General features: G+C 39.1%; 1 protein-coding gene across 1 annotated transcript in view; it reads right to left on the bottom strand.

Annotated features, from left to right (window-relative positions):
• Positions 1-24,119, bottom strand: part of st14 (ST14 transmembrane serine protease matriptase) — a 57,369-nt gene that overhangs the window by 18,847 nt on the left and 14,403 nt on the right. Inside the window, exons 2-8 of the mRNA XM_060888511.1 lie at positions 19,353-19,500; positions 17,989-18,152; positions 9,534-9,604; positions 8,910-9,079; positions 4,811-4,846; positions 2,426-2,657; positions 520-659 (exon numbers count right to left, since the gene is read on the bottom strand). Coding sequence (XP_060744494.1) covers positions 520-659; positions 2,426-2,657; positions 4,811-4,846; positions 8,910-9,079; positions 9,534-9,604; positions 17,989-18,152; positions 19,353-19,500 — 961 coding nt within the window. The remainder of the gene's footprint in view (positions 1-519; positions 660-2,425; positions 2,658-4,810; positions 4,847-8,909; positions 9,080-9,533; positions 9,605-17,988; positions 18,153-19,352; positions 19,501-24,119) is intronic.

Genomic DNA, 24,119 nt, shown 5'->3' with positions numbered 1-24,119 from the left:
GTCATCGGGCATCAAGGCAGGATACACCCTGGACAGAGTGCCAACCCATCGCAGGGCACACACACACTCTCATTCACTCACACAATCACACACTACGGACAATTTTCCAGAGATGCCAATCAACCTACCATGCATGTCTTTGGACCGGGGGAGGAAACCGGAGTACCCGGAGGAAACCCCCGAGGCACGGGGAGAACATGCAAACTCCACACACACAAGGTGGAGGCGGGAATCGAACCCCCGACCCTGGAGGTGTGAGGCGAACGTGCTAACCACTAAGCCACCGTGACCACCAGTATGTTATATATTTTACGTATAAAATATTGTGAGTGGTTTTAAGTTATGAACTGGAGTGATGCACCTGAATGTGAGGAACAGTCAGGACTCTGCAGGCCATTTCCACCTACTGTGTTTAGTGGTTCTTGGGGCATTTAAATCCTTTAAATACTTTATCCTTCAAATGTTTTACAAAGATAATAAGGACATGGAGCACAATGTGTGATGGTGTTCTAATAATACCTGTAACGATGGGGATGGCACTGTAACGTGCTTCGAATCCTGGTCTTTGAATCGGACTATCGGTGATGAGGTTGACGAGCATAAGGTTGCCAGAGGAGATCACTTCCAGGGGATTAGTCGGGGGGCGGTGACCACAATACCTGTCAGTGCAGAAAGATTTGAAGAGGTCACGTTTTACTGCATGTTTGCAAGCAGTTCAGAAATGTAGCATGCTCAATTTCCCCAGATGCTTCAGTTACAATTTTAAACCAAATAGAATACTTTTGACCTACTGAAATAACGTCACTTATTTATTACAATGCATAAATGCATAAATGCAAATGCATAAATGTCTTAGAGGCTAAAGAGAAATGAAATTTTTGGTCATATCATTATTACATACTGTAAATAATCATATATTTGCATTGAGTTACCGTGTTAAACATAATTAAAACTCTATTCTATCATGTACTTACAGTAAACTTCCCCAGTACAATTCCACATATAATTCATCTGTTATTATAAAAGTAAAAGAATTGAAGAGTTTCATTTGAAATATAAATAAATAAATAACTAAATAAATACAAAATGACATGCTTACTTGATGATACACTTCATGAAGTACATGAAGAATTTGGCACGTGTTTATAATGCGGGGATTATAACGGTGGTGCATCTAATATCAAATAATTATATTATCCGGTTACTTTTTTCATACTGTTACTGAGTAGTCAATAAGTTTATTCCTGTTAATGTTATTTTACATTATAACAGCTATAAACTGTTGCTTTCATATAAGCCTTTTGTTTCAAGAAAATATGAAAAACGACAAAAGCACATAAAAAAAAAAAACAAACAAAAAAAAACAACGGCATCAGTGTGCTGACACTGGAGACTCCTTTCAAAAGGTTAAATAAACATCTAGCTACAGAATATATCATCACGTATACAATTACAATTTTCATCTGCTTATTTACAGTAGATTACTATGGAAACTGCACATAGACTGTACATATTAGACTTAACTACCCAGCTGTTGTATATAAATATATATAATTATAATAAAATAATAACTAACACTGTCTAGCCAAAAGTGATCAATAATTCAACAATGTGTTTGTGTTATAAATATTTATAAATCCATACATTGCAAATGCAGCTCAGCTGTTTTAAACACGTGCATAAAAACAAGGAACAGGTTAAAGTTATATATAGACCAACATGGACCCCCCCAAAAAAAATAAATAAAATAAATGAATAAAGGCGGGGGGGACGGTGGCTTAGTGGTTAGCACGTTCGCCTCACACCTCCAGGGTCGGGGTTCGATTCCCGCCTCCACCTTGTGTGTGTGGAGTTTGCATGTTCTCCCCGTGCCTCGGTGGTTTCCTCCGGGTACTCCGGTTTCCTCCCCCGATCCAAAGACATGCATGGTAGGTTGATTGGCATCTCTGGAAAATTGTCCCTAGTGTGTGATTGCGTGAGTGAATGAGAGTGTGTGTGTGCCCTGCGATGGGTTGGCACTCCGTCCAGGGTGTATCCTGCGTTGATGCCCGATGACGCCTGAGATAGGCACAGGCTCCCCGTGACCCGAGGTAGTTCGGATAAGCGGTAGAAGATGAATGAATGAATGAATGAATAAAGGCAAAAAAAAAAAAAAAAAAAAAAAAAAAAAGAAGAAGAAGAAGAAAATAAAATCAAAAATATACTTTTTCTTGTGTTTCACTTTGTGATGTTCTGTAAGACAGCCTGTTATTTTCTTAGGCATCTACAGACATATTATTCTGCTAGGCCAATAAAATATTCACAAAATCAATAAAAGGAGTCTAGATTCTAGATAAAATGACCGTGGGGTTTTGCAACGCTCAAAAAAAGGTGATTTTGTTTCTTCACTTGGCAGCTAAACTCGTTTTGAGGAACGTTTACTCACTGTGTGATGGCGTGAGCTGCACTGGTGCTGAGAGAGTCAAAGATATACACGTAGTCAGAGGAGCATGAGTCCTGAACGTAGAAGAACGGGAACTTGATCAGGATGGCTTTGCCTTCAGGAGCACGGATTTGCCACTGGCAGCGTGTCTGGGGTGGATATTGGTTTGGGTAACCAGGAGATGTGAAAATCTTGATGCTAGAGGTAGCCTCCAGTTTGAAGAAACAATCGGTTGCTGGAGAGAAAAAAACATTTCTCACTCTGAGTAACGGCATGTTAAGAGGACACTTTAACATGACTTCAAGTGGGAAAAAATGAACCCTGGATAAAAATGTACACTTTGGCAGAGTTTTGCAGGTTATTCTTAGGAATTTGTATATTCATAATATTCAGATGATCCTGAAAATAAGTGATCAGTCAGCAGGTCTAGGCACATTAAATATCCAAACTGTATTTATTTATTACTAAATAATAAATCCAGGGAAATAATCCAGACTAGTGAAGGTGGAAAAGTTCAGCAGGTTTGCATCATTTCACTGAAAAGTGTGAGGTAGTTTTACGTGAGACAGTTAAATGTTGTCGCCTCAGAAACTGTAAGAGCCAATCAGGTTTGAATATGCAAATTGCTTAGTTATTAAGCAAGTATAATTAAGCAATTATAACTTTTGGATTTTTGTTTTTTTTTTTATTGCGCATGAAAGTTCAGGTACTTCTCTGCACATCCCTTCCTCCCTCCATCCCTCCCTCCCTTCAATCCTTCTATCCTTCCTTCCTTCATATATTTGTTAGAAATCCAAAAGTAGTTGGATTACAAAGAAAAAAAAAAAAGAAATCTGAGTATACTATTACAAAAAAAAAAAAAACACTGGGGCGGGTTTCCGTCTAGAGGAACTCGTGAGAGTTAACTCATGATAACTGTTAATCCTGATCTTTAATTAATTGAAGGAAAGAAAGAAAGAAAGAAAGAAAGAAAGAAAGAAAGAAAGAAAGAAAGAAAGACTTATTCAGGAAACATTTCAACTAGCACTTCTTTCCTTATCTTTTGCATTTTTAAAAAAAAAAAAAAAAAACCTTTGACACTTTTTCATTGTAACTCTGAACAATGTTTTAAACTCATGGTATCTTAAGTATGTAACTTAGTGATCCAGCATTAATGTATTCAATGTTAGAGATTTAAGCACTTATGTACGTCGCTCTGGATAAAGGCGTCTGCCAAATGCTGTAAATGTAAATGTAAATGTAAAAAGAAAGAAAGAAAGAAAGAAAGAAAGAAAGAAAAGAGGGAAAGAAAGGTTGGAAGAAAGAACAGAGGGAGGGAAAGGTTGGAAGAAAGAACAGAGGGAGAGAAAAGTTGGAAGAAAGAAAGAAAAGAGAAAAGTTGGAACAAAGAAAGAAAACAGAGAAAGGTTGGAAGAAATAACAAAAAGAGAGAAAGGTTTGAGAAAAGAAAGAAAAGAGAGAAATGTTGAAAGAAAGAAAGAAAGAAAGAAAGAAAGAAAGAAAGAAAAGAGGGAAAGAAAGGTTGGAGAAAGAACAGAGGGAGAGAAAAGTTGGAAGAAAGAAAGAAAAGAGAAAAGTTGGAACAAAGAAAGAAAACAGAGAAAGGTTGGAAGAAAGAAAACAGAGAAAGGTTGGAAGAAATAACAAAAAGAGAGAAAGGTTTGAGAAAAGAAAGAAAAGAGAGAAATGTTGAAAGAAAGAAAGAAAGAAAGAAAGAAAGAAAGAAAGAAAGACAGAAAAGAGAAACAAGGTGTGAAGAAATCCTAAACATCACCTGAACAGACAGAACGTTGAGCCACACTCCATATAATACAAGATAAATATATTTCTCCTTTAATCTAATTGAAAACATTTTGTGATGCATTACAAACACTTTCTGCATTATATTTTCCCAGCTCAAGCTCAGTCTGTCGTCAGTCACAACCCAAAGTACACAGCGTTTTTGCTTCACTTCCTGTATTTGGGTTGATTCAGGCTCAAATCGCTTTCTTTTGACAATGATACTGCTCTTGATTTCGAGTGGAACTGTATCTCAGTGTGAGTGTGACTGCTCTCCACAAATGAACCAAAACACAGAGGATACTGCACCAAGGTTCGAGTCAAACAGACTTCCCACTACAAAGTGGGAGACAAAATCTATAGACAAAATCCTGGGAAAGAGTAAAAATAAGACTGTTCCTTTTTGTCCTTGGTGCAGATGAAAGGTAATGCATGCAGGAATAAGTGTTGGGGCTGAACGTGTGCGTTGTGTTTTACATGGTCATGCAGGAAAATGCTAGAAGAACGGTAAAGGGCAGCCATTTTTCAGTGATTGGTAGGAGAGAAGCTGCCAAGCCAGGTGGAAAATTGCAGAGCAGCAGTGACTGAAATAGGACACGCTTTACTCACAGGCACTCGGGTTCCTGGCCATCCGGGGGTCTGTAACTGCAGTGAGAGAGAGAGAGAGAGAGAGAGAGAGAGAGAGAGAGAGAGAGAGAGAGAGATGCATAAGTGGAGCTCTGCACTCATTCTGTCCAATTTCCCAACATTTTCTATATGCCTGTCCAAAATACTGCAGATCATTTAATACCTCATCTCACCTTGGCATACACTCACATTCTCTCTCTCTCACACACACACACACACACACACACACACCCACGGTTGGCACTGACAGTAACAAATATCTCCTACAGCAAATTTAATGTAAGCATCTCAGGACCTGAGAGACACTGCAATGCACTGTGACTTTCTGAAAACATCTCAAAATGGATGTATACCTTAGATGTATATCTAACATACGAATCTCATGGATGCTGAACAACATTAAATGTACATAAGATGTCATAAACTATATTAACAGTAACAGTAACTCCTAATGTTTATCATTTTACAATAACAGTATGCGTCGTTGACTTTCATTCCTTCCACATGCTGTGATGTTTCTTCGGTGTATTATTCAGTGTACTGTACAGTATATCCGTGATGTGCTCTGCGTAACCTATTAACAAATACTGCTAATAGCCATGCCCACGTGCATTATTAAACATCTAGTGTTGAGCAGGTTCCCAAACCCTCCAAATTGGTACTGAATTGTTGGCCAATGTTGGAGAAATGTGAGCAAAAATAATAATAATAACAATCTTGTTAGAGTATTAGATTAAAATAAAAAAATAACACAAATACATACAATTAACACCACAATCTACTTAAAAAAACCCACCCGCACACGCCACAAGAATAGACCTTTATGGCACAAGGTGATTTTTCACAAACAGCAGAACAGCTCTGCTGTAAGAAATAATGTGCTGAGGAAACATTTCCTCACTTCACCTCACTAGAGCAGTCAATGTGGCAGAGGGAAATGAAAACACATTCTGACCTTTTCATTACCCGGACCTACAGCAGCTTGTAAATTGCAGGAGCCGACAGCTCAATCAAGCGTTCATCATCTTCTCATTATCCACTCTGCATTGTATTTACACTGATGTGCATGTTCCTGCACTTTTAAAGGCCAATGTCTGACCTCTTTAGTCTACTCCTACTGTATTCTGTTTAATAACAATAATATTAACTTTATTCTAGTTAGATTTTAGTTCTAATTCTAGCTACTTTCGTTTCTGTAATTTAGCGCTTTATACAGATGCATAGAAAAGCCCCCAGGTGGTTTAGCGGCTGGATCCCACGCTCTCGTTGCCGCGGCCCGAACAGGATGCTAACCCAGCCACTGAAGAGTTAACTCTCGGTGCCAGCCCCAAGCCTGGATAAAAATGGCAGGGTTGGAAGGGCACGAAAGGCATCCGGTGTAAAACTCGTGCCAAAATCTAATATGCGGGCCACGTGATCCGCTGTGGCGACCCTGAACTAGGGGTAAGCAAAAGAAAAAGGGTGGAAAAAAAATACAAATGTATAGAAAGTGCTAAACTTCCAGAACTGTTCAAATTCTAGTACTTTTGCAAACTTTTTTAAACAGTCATCATGGACACAATGCTAATGTTTTTTTTTTTTTCCATTCTTGCTGGTTTTCGATCGCAAAACGGTTTATGATTCAGTCCACAGTGGCGGCTCACAGATGACTGTCAGCTGTGTTAAATGAAAACGCTGACCTCAATAAGATGATTAATGATACACCAAATGTCTTGGTGTTCATCAGATATAAGCGACGTTTGCTATTTAATAAACAACTTTATTGCCTAAGAGGCCAAGAAGCGAACTTATTTTCTTATCCTGTGACGATCCTGTGATGGTGTAACAACAACAAAAATAATAATAAAAAAAAAAGTGATTTGCATACGGAACACAAAACATCCCTGAAGATCCTCCTGCAGCCAGACAGAACATGTCATGGATGTTGTCTTAACAATAAAACTGATAATTCTCAACTAAAACGTTACAAAGCAACTTAAAACTAGGGTCCTAGGGTTAGAGTTAGGGTTAATACAGGGTTCATGTTCATTAATCTACTTTCATTATCATTGCTGAAAAACATTTCGTGTTTCAATTGCTGAAAAATATTCCTTGTTTAAATTCATCCTGGGGGGCACGGTGGCTTAGTGGTTAGCACGTTCGCCTCACACCTCCAGGGTCGGGGTTCGATTCCCGCCTCCACCTTGTGTGTGTGGAGTTTGCATGTTCTCCCCGTGCCTCGGGGGTTTCCTCCGGGTATTCCGGTTTCCTCCCCCGGTCCAAAGACATGCATGGTAGGTTGATTGGCATCTCTGGAAAATTGTCCCTAGTGTGTGATTGCGTGAGTGAATGAATGAGTGTGTGTGTGTGTGCCCTGTGATGGGTTGGCACTCCGTCCAGGGTGAATCCTGCCTTGATGCCCGATGACGCCTGAGATAGGCACAGGCTCCCCGTGACCCGAGGTAGTTCGGATAAGCGGTAGAAGATGAATGAATGAATAAATTCATCCTTCTACAAGACAATGTTGTGCTGTTATAGGTAAAAGATCGATCATGCCAAATGCTGTAAAGTTTCTATCTGACTAATATTGTGCAGGTTTTCCTTGTGACACCAAAACAGCTGTGATATCAAGGCGTCGACTAGAGCTCTGAAAGTGTGCTGTAATATCTGGCACCGAGACGTTAGCAGCAGATCCTTTAAGCCTTGTAAGTTGCTAGGTGAGGCCTCTAGAGATTAAACTTGTTTGTCCAGCACATCCGACAGATGCTCGATCGGATTGAAATCTGAAGATTTTAGAGGCCAAGTCGACACCTTGAACTCTTCTATTCATATTTCTTAAAGCATTCCTAAACAATTTTGTGTAGTACATCAGGGTGCATTTTCCTGCTGAAAGAACCCACTGCTATTAGGAAATACGGTCACCATGAATGATGTAGTTGATTTGCAGCAATGCTTATGTTTGTAGGTGCTGTGTGTTACAGTAACATCCACGTGAATGTCTAAGGTTTCCCATCAGAACACTGCCTGGAGCATCACCCTGCTTCTGTCAGCTTGTCTTCTTTCCATACTGCATCTTGGTGCCACCTTTTCCCAAGGTACCAACCACTACATAGCAGGATCATTCTATTTTGGAGATGCTCTGACCCAGTCATCTAGTCATCATGATTTCTTCCATTTTAAAGTTGCTAAGAGCCTTACACTTGCCCACAGGTCTCGTTTGCAACAAACCGACCCTGCAAACTGACTCTTTACTAGCTGACTAACATATTCCAACCTCGACAGGTGCCGATGTAACACAATAATCAAAGTCGCATATAAGTGGTTTTGATATTAAAGCTGAAGAAGTGTATACGTGTATAATAGAAATACAGGATATATATATATATATATATATATATATATATATCTCCTGAATATATAGAATATATATATATATATATATGTATATATATATATATATATATATATATATATATATATATATATATATATATACATATATATATATATATATATATATATTCTTGCAAAACCTCAGCAAAATTAAATATACAATATTCTGTGTATTACTATTGTGATCAAATATCTTGGCTCTTAGTAAGTAGAGGGAACGCTGCAGGATATTAAATTCATCTTTGCACCAAATAATAGATTTCAGAAAATTAAAAATTAATGGATGAAAAAGAATCCTATTACATATTCAATAACTTTCGTTCATTTAAAAAGGTTTTTTTGCAACAAAAAGGGCTGCTTAATTTCGAAAGACTATTTCCGTGCACCTGTTATAAAGCCTGATAATAATGAATTAAATGAAAAATTCAATTATTAAAATAATAATAACAATAATAATAACAATAATAATAATAATAATAACAATAATAATAATAATAATAATAATAATAATAATGATAATAATAATAATAATAATAATAATAATAATGATGATGATAATAATAACTTTTAATAAAAAAATAATTTATGTTACCATAAATGTGGGTTACCATAAAAATTCAGGGAATGTTTGGTGCTTAGTGAGAGTCATGCAGTTATATACATTATGTGTATGTGTGTGTATATGTGTGTGTATGTGTGTGTGTGTTACTTGAGGCGGTGACATCTGTAATGGTGAAGGCCTGCATGCTGCGTTTGCCCTCCAGACGGACTCCTCGGCGAAGGTTTTCCAGCAAGCGCTCCTCTGTCAGCTTGGGCAGCAGTTCAAGGTCCGACGAGGGAAAATCAAACCGTATCCAGTGGTATGCGACCACACCATTGCTGCACACATGCGGAGAGTCTTTTAGCCATGTTGGAATCACTGCTACACACTGAGTGATTCAGATTACTAGTCACCATCAGTAAAACCTTTTACACATTAAGATAAGCAAGGTGAGGTTTCATCTGATGTACTCTACGAGGAGGGAGAATAAACATCTCTGATTAATTAACAGTGTCATGTTTAATGTCTTAAATAGTGGCCTCAAATTGCATAAAGTGTATTCACAACTCAGAAAATCCAATTCATACTGACATATTGGGCAATGCCTTACTGAAAAGAGCAAAAAAAAAAAAAGCAAACTAAGATTAAAAGTCCATAGACTAATAACGTGCGTAGCTGGTGTACAATAAAACTACTTTGATGAATATGCAGCAGGACTCAGCACTGATGATCACATAAATTATGACAGGAGCCGGTGGCTCATGGGCAGCTCTGCTCGCACACCCGTCTTACCTGAAGGCGGAGATGACAGACCGATTGTAGTACTTCTTGAGAAAAGCGTCTTCGCTGATCGTCTTATTCAGCTGAAAACAGGGAGGGAGAGAAGGGGGGGGGATTATTATCGATCTGTGAGTGATATGAATAATTGTATCAAACACGCTTGCGGTGGCGGTGGTTAAAATTCATAAAGCTTGATATGAACCATTTTATTCACACTTTCCATTTCAGTGTAGGATGCTAGTAAAACTCGGCCCTAAATGAAATCAGGGTCAAACACTCACACACACACACACACACACACACACACACAGCAATGAAACCCAAATGGTTTTGCTGACGTTGGCGGTTCTCCTCCGGCTATGTAATACGATCTAAGCGTGGGTTTGGAGTGATGGCTCGCTTAAAGCGATAAAGTGATAAAAACGCTGGACTAGAAGTCTCACACTGGGTTTATATGGAAATGCATAATTTGGCCTTCTGTGAGCTATAGTGCGCTCCGCACGACTGAAAAGAGATTGCATACGTTTCATGCAACACGCCTCAAGGGAAGAGAGGACATACTGAGCATGGAGCTAAAACACAGAAAACAGTTCACGAAAGGACACAAACTGTCAGTAACGAGTTCAGATGTTTTATCTACAGTTTGCGTCAGAACAAAAACATTCTAATCGTTAGAATTGAACATTTTTTTTAAGGCTCACGCTTGTTTACTAATATTGTATTAACAATATTGACGGTGCATGTGATTTATATTTTATCCTTTTTATGTGCTAGTTTCTCTGCTTTGTTGTTGGCTTCTTTATTCCACGGCCTGAATATTAGGATCGATAATCAAGATCAAATCAGTGCTCTGTGTGTGTGTGTGTGTGTGTGTATTTAATTATTTAAATTATGTTTCTTTACTGGGGGGGCACGGTGGCTTAGTGGTTAGCACGTTTGCCTCACACCTCCAGGGTTGGGGGTTTGATTCCCGCCTCCTCCTTGTGTGTGTGGAGTTTGCATGTTCTCCCCGTGCCTCGGGGGTTTCCTCCGGGTACTCCGGTTTCCTCCCCTGGTCCAAAGACATGCATGGTAGGTTGATTGGCATCTCTGGAAAATTGTCCGTAGTGTGTGATTGTGTGAATGAGAGTGTGTGTGTGCCCTGCGATGGGTTGGCACTCCGTCCAGGGTGTATCCTGCCTTGATGCCCGATGACGCCTGAGATAGGCACAGGCAACCCTGTGACCCGAAAAGAGTTCGGATAAGCGGTAGAAGATGAATGAATGAATGAATGTTCAACTATGTTTCCTGAGAAGAACAACATTCCCTGCCTGGAACTCACTGTCATGTTCATGAATTTGAGACCTTTGCATTGTGACCTGGTGCATTATCATGCTGGAAATAGCCATTATTAAAAGATGTGAACATTTTGGTCTTGAAGTCATGCACATGGCAACAATACTCAAATGATATTCAAGCAATGATTAATTGATTTTAATAGGCTAAAAGTGTAGTGAGAAAGAACTCTCTACAGCACTACAGGTTGTCATGTTGGGTCCATGGATTCATGCTGCTGGAGCCAAAGTGTGACCTGAACATCTGTGTACATCATCTGAAATCACTGAGATTCATCAGTTCAGTTTTGTTGACCCTGTGCCCATTGTAGCCTCTGGTTCTGTAGTAGTTTTCTGGTTCTTGGCTGACAGAAGAGGAACCTGATGTGGTCTTCTGCTGCCGTAGCCCATTCAGCTCAAAGCTGCTTGAATGAATAAGTGTACAGGTGTTCCTAAGAAAGTGCTCAGTCAGTCTATGTTTATTTCACTATAGAACATGCAGTACAATACATCTCTATCTAGCAGCGTGATCTGTTTTGAAATTCACTGTGTGAGGAAATCAGCGCTGAGTTCCTGAATTTACATAAAACACATTTTCTAAATAATAGTGAAGACTGCGTTTAAGTTGAAGATAAGGCTAATACAGAAATACATCATGTTGTAGTCTTATCAGCTTAGCATTACTCCTAATACATAATTCATGGTATTTACCATGCAGATTCTGTGAGCGCCAAAACTCGAGGCTGAGCTCAAGGAAATGAAGATGCAAGTCCGAGTCCTCACCCTCACGTCTACTTATACTTCAGTGCTTCACCACTTTGCTGCCTTCCCCTCATTTAAAACAAGAAAAAAACACCCACACCCATATGCTGATGGATTTCAAGACCCAATTTAAATTCCTACATAAGCCAACTACTTATATAATTTTTTTTCTTCCTAAATACACATCAGATTACAGTGCAGTCTGTTTAAAGCTTGGTCTTTTTAAGATAAAATGGTCCGTGTTATAGAGAGCAAACTGAAGCGGCACAAAAGTAGACGGCAAGATCGACTAGGCAGAAAACTGTAATGTTAAATCCGGACACGTGGTTTTTTTTAGAAGGCCGTCAAATATGTTAAAACGAGCGATGCACGTCGAATGCTGTGGAGCCGATATCAAACTTAGGGACTGATCGCTCTTAACTGAAGCCACAAAAAACTACATCGCCCACACTGCTCCTGTCAGTGACCACAAGGATGACAACATTATATCTCTCATGTCATTAAAACTATACTTAACAGACAGCTAATGCAAATTTTATACTGTAGCATGTCCATAAACTAAGCTAAACTCAGGTTATAACAGATATAAATTATCGCCATCATAGCCTCAAGCTGCCACTGTTGGGCCCTTGAGCAAGGCCCTTAACTGTGCTGTATCAAAGCTGCCCCTGTGCTCCGACCACAACCTCCTCAGTTGGCACAGGCGAAGAAAATAATGAATAAAGGTTAATATGATGTAGACAAACAGAGATCTGAATTTTATATAAGATTTGTGGCCATTTGTTTATACTGGTTCCAACAATTTCCGGTGGAAGCGAACACCAGTGTACTTTTAACCATCCTGTTCTGACTAATCAGATTCACCAGTTCAACAGCACTGAATTTAAAGAAAACAAACAAACAAAAAAAAAATACGCATTTTAAAATGTTCAGGTTGAAGGTTGATTAAGAAACCCCAGAAACTGAAGAGAGTAATTAGTGTTTCATTTCTGTGGGCTTTGCTCACTAATGCACGGGTCTCAGCACCACTTCCACTCTTCATCACACTGAGAACATAATCTGAGATAATAGCATAATTAACTAACCATGTTAAAATACAAAATGCTGATTCAAATCCGTCATATCTGTCTCCACGCTAGTGCACAAACTATGATGGAGAAGCTATTAACTCGTTTTGCAGTGGCACATAAAAATATGAAAACTAACAGTTATTTTTCTCTAGTTTTTCTGTCTCCATGCTAGCGCACAGTCTATAACGGAGAAGCGGGGAAACAAAAACGCTAAATAAAAATTACTGTTAGGTTTCATATTTTTATGTGCCACTGCAAAATGAGTTAATAGTTCCAGTAATGAAACAAAATGCCACAGACTAACTAGGTGAGCTAACCTGACAGGATTTTTACCTGACAAGACTTTTAAGCCAAATTCGTAAACATTCAGAATAAACACCCTAGCTAGCTGGCTACCCTTAGCTAATCTGAAAAGATTTCTGAGAAGATTTTTCTTCATCTTTCCTGCAACTTGATGAGTTAAGGTTGCTGGAATTTTGAGAAAATTTTAATCCATATGTAAAACTTCATGTCATAAGCTACTTTCACTCGCTACCTTGCAAACGTTAGCTAATGTGAAAGGATTTCTGAGAAGAACTGAACCTATATTAATACTGATTCATAATTTTCACAGCTAAGATATACAAGCTGGCTAACATGAGCTTAGCTTACTGGAATTTTGTAAAGCTGTAATTATAAATATTAACAATTCAAACCACGGTCACAAACGATCACAGCTAGTTTGATACCATTAGCGAATCTGAAAGGATGTCTGAAAAGAATTAAACCCAACTTCATAATTTTGACAGCGAAGACGTACAAGCTGGCTAACGAGTGCAAAACTGACAGGAACGAAACCATACTACAGTACATAAATGTTTATCATTTTTATTGCTAAAACTAGCTATCTGGCAAACCTGGTCCACCCTGACAGGAGTTCTGAGTAGATCTGCATCACATCTGCATCTGCATTAACATTGATTTCTGATGTTAACAAAAGCTAAAACGACAGGATATCTGATGTTTTCACTTGTTGCACTTAAACAGACACATAGCAGTCTAAGAAAAAGTCACCAGTAAAAAGAAATACAGTTATCAATTCAATTCGATGGGGGTCACGGTGGCTTAGTGGTTAGCACGTTTGCCTCACACCTCCAGGGTTGGGGGTTCGATTCCCGCCTCCACCTTGTGTGTGTGGAGTTTGCATGTTCTCCCCGTGCCTCGGGGGTTTCCTCCGGGTACTCCGGTTTCCTCCCCCGGTCCAAAGACATGCATGGTAGGTTGATTGGCATCTCTGGAAAAATTGTCCGTAGTGTGTGATTGCGTGAGTGAATGAGAGTGTGTGTGCCCTGTGATGGGTTGGCACTCCGTCCAGGGTGTATCCTGCCTTGATGCCCGATGACGCCTGAGATAGGCACAGGCTCCCCGTGACCCGAGGTAGTTCGGATAAGCGGTAGAAAATGAATGAATGAGTTCAATTCGATTTGTGTAGCTCTGTTAACAATGGGCAATACAGCAAAAAAGCAGCTTTACAGAAATATATAAATTTAGGATATAAATTATACATTTTAAATTTAAATGTATCGCTAATGAGCAAGCCAGAGGCAGCGACAGCAAAGAAAACCTCCCTGAGGCCAAATGAGGAAGAAACCTTAAGAGAAACCAGACTCAAAGGTGAACCTCGTCTGGGTGACACAGAATAGTATAAATCTTTTCCTTCCTTTGTATTATATGGTCAAAAAAGTGTATCTAGTTGAAGTTATCAACTGTTGAAAGTATCTTATCAGCACAAGAACAACCAGCTGAACCACACGAATCTTACAGTACAACAATATAACATTGAATTCACAATTCAGGACATCTAGCCAAATGAGAGCAGCTTCTATAAGTGAGGTCACTATATCCAGTGCTGAAAAACCAGAGTTCACCCAGTTTGATCATTTATTTCCCTGCTCAAAGGCACCTGCTTCACCTTGGCAGCTAATTACAGGGTTTAGCGAGTGTGTTCGAGTGGTGCTCTCCTCGAGGCCCTTTAGGACTGGGACTGTGATGTCATCCAATCAAAAAAATAAAAAGATAAAAAAAATACCCCTACCACTGAAATTACAGGGACCGAGATATGCTTGATTGAAATGGCCATTTAAAATCTTCCAAAAAACTCAACTTCTGTAGCCTTTTAAAGCTTAAGAGTTACACGCTCATTATACTTTAAAACGACAGATACTTTTCATGTTCCTAACAAGACCCTGCATTCCGATGAGAATTCAAACCACAGACGCTTCAATAGCACTTGAAGATTTTAAGCAATCGCAGATGGCTGTGAAAATGAAACATCAGCATAATGGGGTCCATTATGAAAGCTGTTCATGTTGCACATCCATCTCCGTGTGTCAGCTAGCAGATCCGAGCAAAACGGATTCGCACGATACCTGTTGCATACGCGCTTTCCACGCTTGTCAATACTGAAGATGCTGACATGTTAAGGGGGAAAGGGTGAAATTACTGTCAGCACAGCCTGAGAAACTCAAGTGCACTTCTTGGAATTTAGCTAACGCTAGAACTTGAACTCCTTACTGTCTCCACACAGAGGAAATAATTACTAAGACAAGTGCTAATTAGTGCTATTTTAGTGATCATTTGTGCTAGGAACGGTGGCTAATTTAGGTGATCAGCTAACATTGTGCGTGTAATTTCATGCTGTCGGGATTCATTTCAATACAATTTGAAAATCATTAGGCATCAGTACAGGTCTGTCACTAGGTCAGTGCTTCTCGTACAGTTGCTCTGTTCCAGCATCCCACACACTTGTACCAAGTATTCAGAGTTATCGATTGTTATTTTGTGAAAAATCTAAAGCTAGACATCTTTTTTACCATGATTTTTTTATTCCCCATCTTCATGCCCACTACAAAATCTCCAGAAAGAGGTTTATATACTTAACTGACATTTTTCTGTAGTTACTACTGTTTGCTCTGCAAATTTATGCCGAATTAATGAGCTGCACATTTAACTTCACAGATTTTTATGCTGTTCCAGACCTCAGAAATTAAGGCTCTGTATAGAAATAACACTTCTGTAATTTTAAGATCTTTAGTTTCGACCCTAAAAGACGGTTTTGGGCATGAAATGTCTTGTATAATATATTCAGCCAAATACACAAAATGCAAATAAAACATTCATAACATTAATTCATTAACATCTGCATTAAATCTTTACTGTTTCCTGAGGGGGAAAAGGTCTTACATATCCTTATAATTACCAGCTCTTAGTATATCAGCAACCAGGCTGCATTATTGTTGGGGAAATTATTTTAAAGATCAAACAATTCAAGAGTTTTTGAATCAATCAATCAATCAATCAACCAACCAATCAATCCATTAATCAGTCCATAAATCCACCCATCCATCCATCAATTCAATCAATCACTCAAACATTCAATCACTTCATCCATCCATCCATCCATGTTGTTTTTTCCTGCAATTTATAATATAAATTTTCAAATACAATAAATTCAAATGTTTTATCAAATGAGCTCTAAGATTTTTCACACACATACAAACTACTATTTTTTTGCAAGTTGGTTAACATTGGCAATTTTTTTTGTTTATTTTTTTTAATAATTCTTAAGTTGTATAAGAGTTCTCTAACTGAACAATAACACTAATATTTGCAAACTATGTATCTACATATTACAAAGAAAACCGCAATAAACCCTTAATTAAAGAGTGTTCAGCTAATGTTCAGTTTGACTACAACATTAAAAATGTAACTAATAATAATCAAATACCCTGAAACACAAAATTTGTCTGAATAATTCTATTTTGAATGTGGAACCTGACAGCCGTTATGCATCTACGCGCATATCCAGTGCAATGTTACTGCCATTAACTGTCACGCTGTCAGGAAGCATAAAGCATGAATCGCTCACATGCTGAATGTTTATGGAGGTTGTGAGCGTTCTGCTTTAAAACGATATTTTCAGTCGGTTTTACAACAGGTGTTGTGTCTCTCACACCGAGTACATTTAAAAATCTACCCAGTGCTGAAAAGTTCATGTGATGATATAAGATACTGAATCTGTCACAGGAATGACCTAAGAACTAAAAACAAATACATGACCCGATTTTCTTTAGAGAAATAAATATACATACAGATTTTTATACCTGACAATAAATTCAGAATAATGTGACTCTTGTACGGGGGGGGCACGGTGGTTTAGTGGTTAGCACGTTCGCCTCACATCTCCAGGGTTGGGGGTTCGATTCCCGCCTCCACCTTGTGTGTGTGGAGTTTGCATGTTCTCCCCGTGCCTCGGGGGTTTCCTCCGGGTACTCCGGTTTCCTCCCCCGGTCCAAAGATATCACAAGCACTAAAAATGATTCTAGCGTTACACGGGTGTTAAATAGAGCACGGTGACACAGAGACAGTTATTATCATCAGCATCTAAAAATCAGAACAGGCTGGTCATTAAAATAATCTTTATCCAGTATTTGTGTGTGTTTGCCTTGAGAAGTGAAACTCTTATTAAAGTTCAGGCAATGAAGCAAAAAAGCAGAAGATTAGCGATTCCACCTACGATCTTGTTATAAACGCAGTTTGCACTGAGGTGAAACATTCATATCTATGCAAGCTTTTCATGGTGCAGACTCAACTTGGGATTTTTTTGTAAAATGAAAATAAATATTTATAATAGCTATGACAAATTTTTTTGTATTTTCCTTGTAATATGTCATTTTATTACTAGTAATATTTTAGTAGTACAATTAATAATAACAATTTGTGTATGGGTCAAAGACATGTCTTTTTTTTTCTGTTCATAACACAGAAAAGTACTAATATGCATAAAAATATTACCCTTTTTTTGTCTTTGACCCATATGGCTTGTGATCCAGAATAAAATATGTAAAAAAATAAAAAAAAAATATATATATATATAAATTAAAAAAAAAAAAAGGAATATCACGTTCTAAGCAATATCAGTAGCGCCCTCTGCTGGAATTTATATTCTGACACACAAACTGCAGGTTAAGCTCATTGGAATAAAACCACAGCCTAGAGAGATTGTTATAGTTAGCTGCTATTTTATCTGGTGAATCTATCTATATCTATAGATCACTATGTAACAGTAGACTTAATGAATTTATGCACAATTTATGAATATTCATGTAAACCATCAATGACTGGAAAGACACCACTGCAGGCCCACAACTGACCAGATGTTTTGACGCAAGATATTCTGTACACACAAGGTTCGTTCCACTCGGTTTGAGCGTGAGAGCAGCTTCTACATGTATGCAAGGGTTTGTCATTGTCAAGCACAGGAGACATGCTACAGAAACTCACAATGTCTTGCAGTGTTTCGGCTGTCTCGCGGAACTCCATGCTCTTGGGGTCCTCGTATTCAGGCTTGTATGGGGCATCTACCAGCTTCATATCGCCACTGAAGACAATCGTTCTCTGGGATATCATTTCAAGTGCCTTTTTCTGCTGAAGTATTTTTGGTTTGACTGGTGGAAAAGAAGAAGCAGTTTCCTGGAAATGAGTGGAATTTTACACTGAAGAAGATATTAAGATATTATTAAGATGTAAGGAATAAAACATGGCATTAGGATCATGAAGAATGATGTGTCTGCATGATACTGCTACTGTACTGAAGTGGATTATGCTTCTATAACAGCACATCTGAAGTGTTTTATTCCTTCTGTAACTAAAGGAGGTGTGGCCTATGTGCCTGTCAATCTTAGTGAAGGAGGTGTGGCCTATGTGCCTGTCAGTCTTAGTAAAGAAGGTGTGGCCTATATGCCCAATAGTCTTAGTAAAGAAGGTGTGGCCTATATGCCCGATAGTCTTAGTGAAGGAGGGGTGGCCTATGTGCCTGTCAGTCTTAGTGAAGGAGGGGTGGCCTATGTACCTGTCAGTCTTAGTGAAATAGGTGTGGCCTATATGCCTGTCAGTCTTAGTGAAGGAGGGGTGGCCTATGTGCCTGTCAGTCTTAGTGAAGGAGGGGTGGCCTATGTACCTGTCAGTCTTAGTGAAGGAGGTGTGGCCTATATGCCTGTCAGTCTTTGTGAAGGAGGTGTGGCCTATGTGCTTGTCAGTCTTAGTAAAGGAGGTATGGCCTATGTGTCTGTCAGTCTTAGTGAAGGAGGTGTGGCCTATGTGCCTGTTAGAATTAGTGAAGGAGGTGTGGCCTATGTGCCTGTTAGAATTAGTGAAGGAGGTGTGGCCTATGTGTCTGTTAGAATTAGTGAAGGAGGTGTGGCCTATGTGTCTGTTAGTCTTAGTGAAGGAGGTGTGGCCTATGTGTCTGTTAGAATTAGTGAAGGAGGTGTGGCCTATGTGTCTGTTAGTCTTAGTGAAGGAGGTGTGGCCTATGTGTCTGTTAGAATTAGTGAAGGAGGCATTGTCTCTGTTCCTGTCTTTATTAATGTTATTACACTTTTGTAACCATAACTTCACATTGCATTGCACTGAAACCGCTCTGAAATAATATACTGAATCAGTGGCTGCGATAATCATATCTCCTGTAAATCAGACAGAGCCTTAATCAAGCAGCACATCTTAGAATGACCCCTATTCCTCTAATACAGATCTGTTAGATCTTTTATACATGAAATCACTTGTGTTGGAAAACTAAATATCAAGCGTTAGAAGTTGTAGAAGATTGTAAGACTGAATTAGGCTACTAAATCTAGAAAGGTTCATACCAGCGAACCACCATATGAGAAAGCCAGCCACAGCCGCCAGTACCAGCACGACGACCACACCTCCCACCACAAGCCCCGTCTTCTTCAGCTTCGATGCAGACTTCCGTTCCTCCGTAATGAAGACAACATTTTCGTTGCCATTTCGAGCCTACAACACACAGAGAGAGACAGAGTGAGAAATTGAGTTTGATTGACATCGGACAGTCGAGCAAAGCTGTTCAAGAATATCGGAACAAATTCTAATTTCATTTTACTGACTACATTATACGATATTGCACTCGGAAAAAAGAACAAAACGAGACAGATTACAGTGAAAGCTAGAACATCTTAGAATGACCCCTAGGAGTGGTTAACTGTTCAACAATAAGTGGTTAACTGTTCAACCTGGTTTTCTGGGATCTTAAATCATTCACACTTTTCTGGAAAAAGCTTTTCAGCTGTGGGAATTTCTTTTTAGAGAGGAATTTCTTGTATTTCACATTTCTTGTAATGAATTCTGTTAGATTTGGTGTTGTCCATTTGGTGTTTGGGGGTGGTGGAAGCAATAAACTTGGACATTTAAAAACAAACAAACAAACAAACAAACAAACAAACAAATAATTTCCAAAAAGGAGGAGTGTTTGGGGGTGATAGAAGCAATAAACTTGGACATTTAAAAACAATAAATAAATAAATAAATAAATAAATAAATAAATAAATAAATAAATAAATAAGCAAGCAAGCACATAAGTAAGTAAGTAAGTAAGTAAATAAATAAATAAATAAAAGTTCAAAAAGGAGGAGTGTTTGAGGGTGATGGAAGCAATAAACTTGGGCATTTAAATAAATTTAAAAATATATTAAAAATAATTATTATTATCAAAAATAAATAAATAAATAGATAGATAAATAAATTGCAGGTTATGCCTTCTACAAGCGTTTCAGGGTTTAAAGGCACCCACTACCTCTCTACTTCTGTCACTCTTTCACACACTCACACATACGGTAAATAGACGACTCTGCAAAAGAGCGCTTTAAAAACCGAGCTTCCAAAAGAGCGCTTTAAATGGCTCATTAGTTTTGAATAAGCTTATGGCTGTTCTTGAATGCAGTACAAATAAATTGGTGACTTTCCAAAAATCTAATGGTAGTTTTGCAGAATTTTCTTTTTTTTAATGTAAAGTAGGTAGATCCTAATATTAGGAAGCTTTTTTAAGTTTGATTAAAAGCCTTTTTTGATTAAGTTTTTTGTTTTTTTTTCAGCAAATGAAGGCAAAGAAATTTCTGTCTTGAAGCCCAAATATTGTGTCACTAATAACACAATTAGAGTCTAACAATCTTGTGTCTCAGACTGTGTCTAATGCTCTGATCAGACTGATCAGCAGGTCTAGATGGTGTTCAGAGCGGTTATATTATATTACAATATTACTATTTCTGAATAGTAAATATTCAGTTGCTCAATTTTTCCAACAGGGTTGACCTCAAAAACACACAATTTATTCATGACGATGTCGACTACCAAAAAAAAAACCTCTTCAGGAACCAAATGTACCTCACACATGCTTTATGAAACATTAATTCATTATACTGTTTATGTCACCAGCCACGAGTAAAAGGAAGCAACCTCTCCAAATATATGAGTAAAGGTCTATTAATCAGACTGTAATGATATGATGGCTCTGTAATGTAATGGTGCTTTCAGAAACAACAGAACGGAGCATTTTAATATATATATTAAAATATACGAGACGATAAACTAAAGCTACGTATGATACGTATTCTGATAAAAGCTTCATAAAACGACGTTGATGTTGACACAAACAATATTTCCGATTTGTATTGCGATTATAATAACAAAAAAAACGGATCATTCCGATATTTATACGTTGTAATATTGCGATGATTAATAACGTGTTAGATTATTTTCATTGTCATAAATATATTTCCTGGTGACATTATTCATATGGAAAAGGCTGTTTGGTGGTGTCTTAAATGATTAAATAGAAAAAACATCAAACGAACTACACGGCGATTTCACAACCGAATTCTAATCCTCCCATCTGCAGGCACATCGCACGATTCGTCAGACCAGGTGACGTTTTTCCGATCCGATCTCTGAGTGTAAATTTTCAGTGAGCATGAATCGCAACGTGATCCATCATACCAGAAGATCCATAAACAGTGTGAATGATCGTCTGCTTCGTACGTCGCGTTCATCGATCCGATATCGAGATGCGCGTCGTATCGTACGGGTTCGAATAGAAAAATACACACCCATCAAAATACGTTTACGTTTAAAGAACTTCTTAGCCGTCCTTATACAGAAGCGACTTACAGAAGCACTTTATACGCTTTCTGTGTTAAAAAGGCATAATCTGTAGTATCTCTATTGGGAAGAATGCTAAAAGAACAACACAGCCTGGAGGCCTAGCCTTTTAAAATAAACACAACACTGAGAGGTGACTGTCACTACACGGTAACTGTAAGTGTCGATAGATCAGCAGCACAGAGGGAGCGGCTGTCAGAAAGCCAGCTTGTTCGACAGACTTTAGCAAACGCGATCCTTTAAAACCGAGCGTGATTGGCAAGGATCGATAAAATCTTGCATTGTATGTGTTTTTTTTGTTTTTTTTTGGTATCAGATAATCAGATTAGTTTTTCAGCTACTGAAGATGACACTTATTCAATGACATCAAGGTTTTCATGACAGAAAAAAAAAAAAAAAAACAGGCTGAAACTAACCATATGGAAGATGGGAATTGGGGAAAAAGAAAAGATTTTGTCAATGATTTCATGGAATTGCAGTTTGATACACAGTCAGCAGAGGGTGTTTTACATTAAATGACATCGCACTCAGATTTACAAAGGAAAGAAAAATAAGTCCATTTTAAAATAAAAATCGATAATTTTATAAAGATTGTATAAAATAGATTTGTATCAACATTTTAAATGGGTGTGGAAGTGGTACACTGTAGCTCACTGGTTAAGTGTTGGATTACTGATCAGAAGGTTGTGAGTTTGTAGCCCAGGTCTACTAAGCTGCCACTGTTGGGCCCTTGAGCGAGGCCCTTTAACCCTGAGTTATATAAAATAAGATAAATGTAAGTTAGGGTTAGGGCCCAACCCTGGATAAGGGCGTATGTCTAATGCCATAAATGGTTAATACGTAAATAGATTTGGAATCAGGTCTGATTCATTGATTCCTCCAGTGATTCCATTACGCTTTTCCATTATGTTTGTTTATCTGTTTGTTCTGTACTTCCATCATTCCAGCTTCCTTTCATTGATTTATTCTTTCCTTCCTTCACTGATTCATTCCTTCTCTCCCTTTATTGATTCATTCCTTCTTCCCTTTGTCGATTCATGTCTTTTCTTTTTACAGACTTATTACTTCCTCCCTCTGTTGCCTCTGTTGCTTCTTCACTTCAATGACTCAATTTTTCCTCTCTTCACACCTTTCTCCTTGCTCCTGATCTCTCATTACTCCTTCCTTCCTCCCTCTCATCACTCCTTCCATTATTCCTTCCTGCCTCTCACCACTCCATCCTTCATCCCTTCCTTCCTCCCTCTCTCCACTCCATCCTTCATCCCTTCCTTCCTCCCTCTCTCCACTCCAAACTTCATCCCTTCCTTCCTCCCTCTCTCCACTCCATCCTTCAACCCTTCCTTCCTCCCTCTAATCACTCCTTACTTCCTCCCTCTCGTCGCTCCTTCCTTTCTGCCTCTCATCACTCCTTCCTTCCTTCTTTCCTTACTTTCTCTCATCACCCCTTCCTTCCTCCCACATCACTCCTTTCTTCATTAATTCCTTCCTCCCTCCCTTCCTTCCTCCCTCTCCCCACTCCATCCTTCATCCCTTCCTTCCTCCCTCTCCCCACTCCATCCTTCATCCCTTCCTTTCTCCCTCTCCCCACTCCATCCTTCATCCCTTCCTTCCTCCCTCTCCCCACTCCATCCTTCATCCCTTCCTTCCTCCCTCTCCCCAATCCATCATTCAACCCTTCCTTCCTCCCTCTAATCACTCCTTACTTCCTCCCTCTCGTCGCTCCTTCCTTTCTGCCTCTCATCACTCCTTCCTTCCTTCTTTCCTTCCTTTCTCTCATCACCCCTTCCTTCCTCCCACATCACTCCTTTCTTCATTAATTCCTTCCTCCCTCCCTTCCTTCCTCCCTCTCCCCACGCCATCCTTCATCCCTTCCTTTCTCCTTCTCCCCACTCCATCCTTCATCCCTTCCTTCCTCCCTCTCCCCACTCCATCCTTCATCCCTTCCTTCCTCCCTCTCCCCACTCCATCCTTCATCCCTTCCTTCCTCCCTCTCCCCACTCCATCCTTCAACCCTTCCTTCCTCCCTCTAATCACTCCTTACTTCCTCCCTCTCGTCGCTCCTTCCTTTCTGCCTCTCATCACTCCTTCCTTCCTTCTTTCCTTACTTTCTCTCATCACCCCTTCCTTCCTCCCACATCACTCCTTTCTTCATTAATTCCTTCCTCCCTCCCTTCCTTCCTCCCTCTCCCCACTCCATCCTTCATCCCTTCCTTCCTCCCTCTCCCCACTCCATCCTTCATCCCTTCCTTCCTCCCTCTCCCCAATCCATCATTCAACCCTTCCTTCCTCCCTCTAATCACTCCTTACTTCCTCCCTCTCGTCGCTCCTTCCTTTCTGCCTCTCATCACTCCTTCCTTCCTTCTTTCCTTCCTTTCTCTCATCACCCCTTCCTTCCTCCCACATCACTCCTTTCTTCATTAATTCCTTCCTCCCTCCCTTCCTTCCTCCCTCTCCCCACGCCA

Source organism: Tachysurus vachellii, chromosome 15, assembly GCF_030014155.1.
Source record: "Tachysurus vachellii isolate PV-2020 chromosome 15, HZAU_Pvac_v1, whole genome shotgun sequence".
Lineage (NCBI taxonomy): Eukaryota > Metazoa > Chordata > Actinopteri > Siluriformes > Bagridae > Tachysurus > Tachysurus vachellii.
Note: the sequence above shows the minus strand (reverse complement) of the source record. Positions and strands in the feature narration are given on the sequence as shown.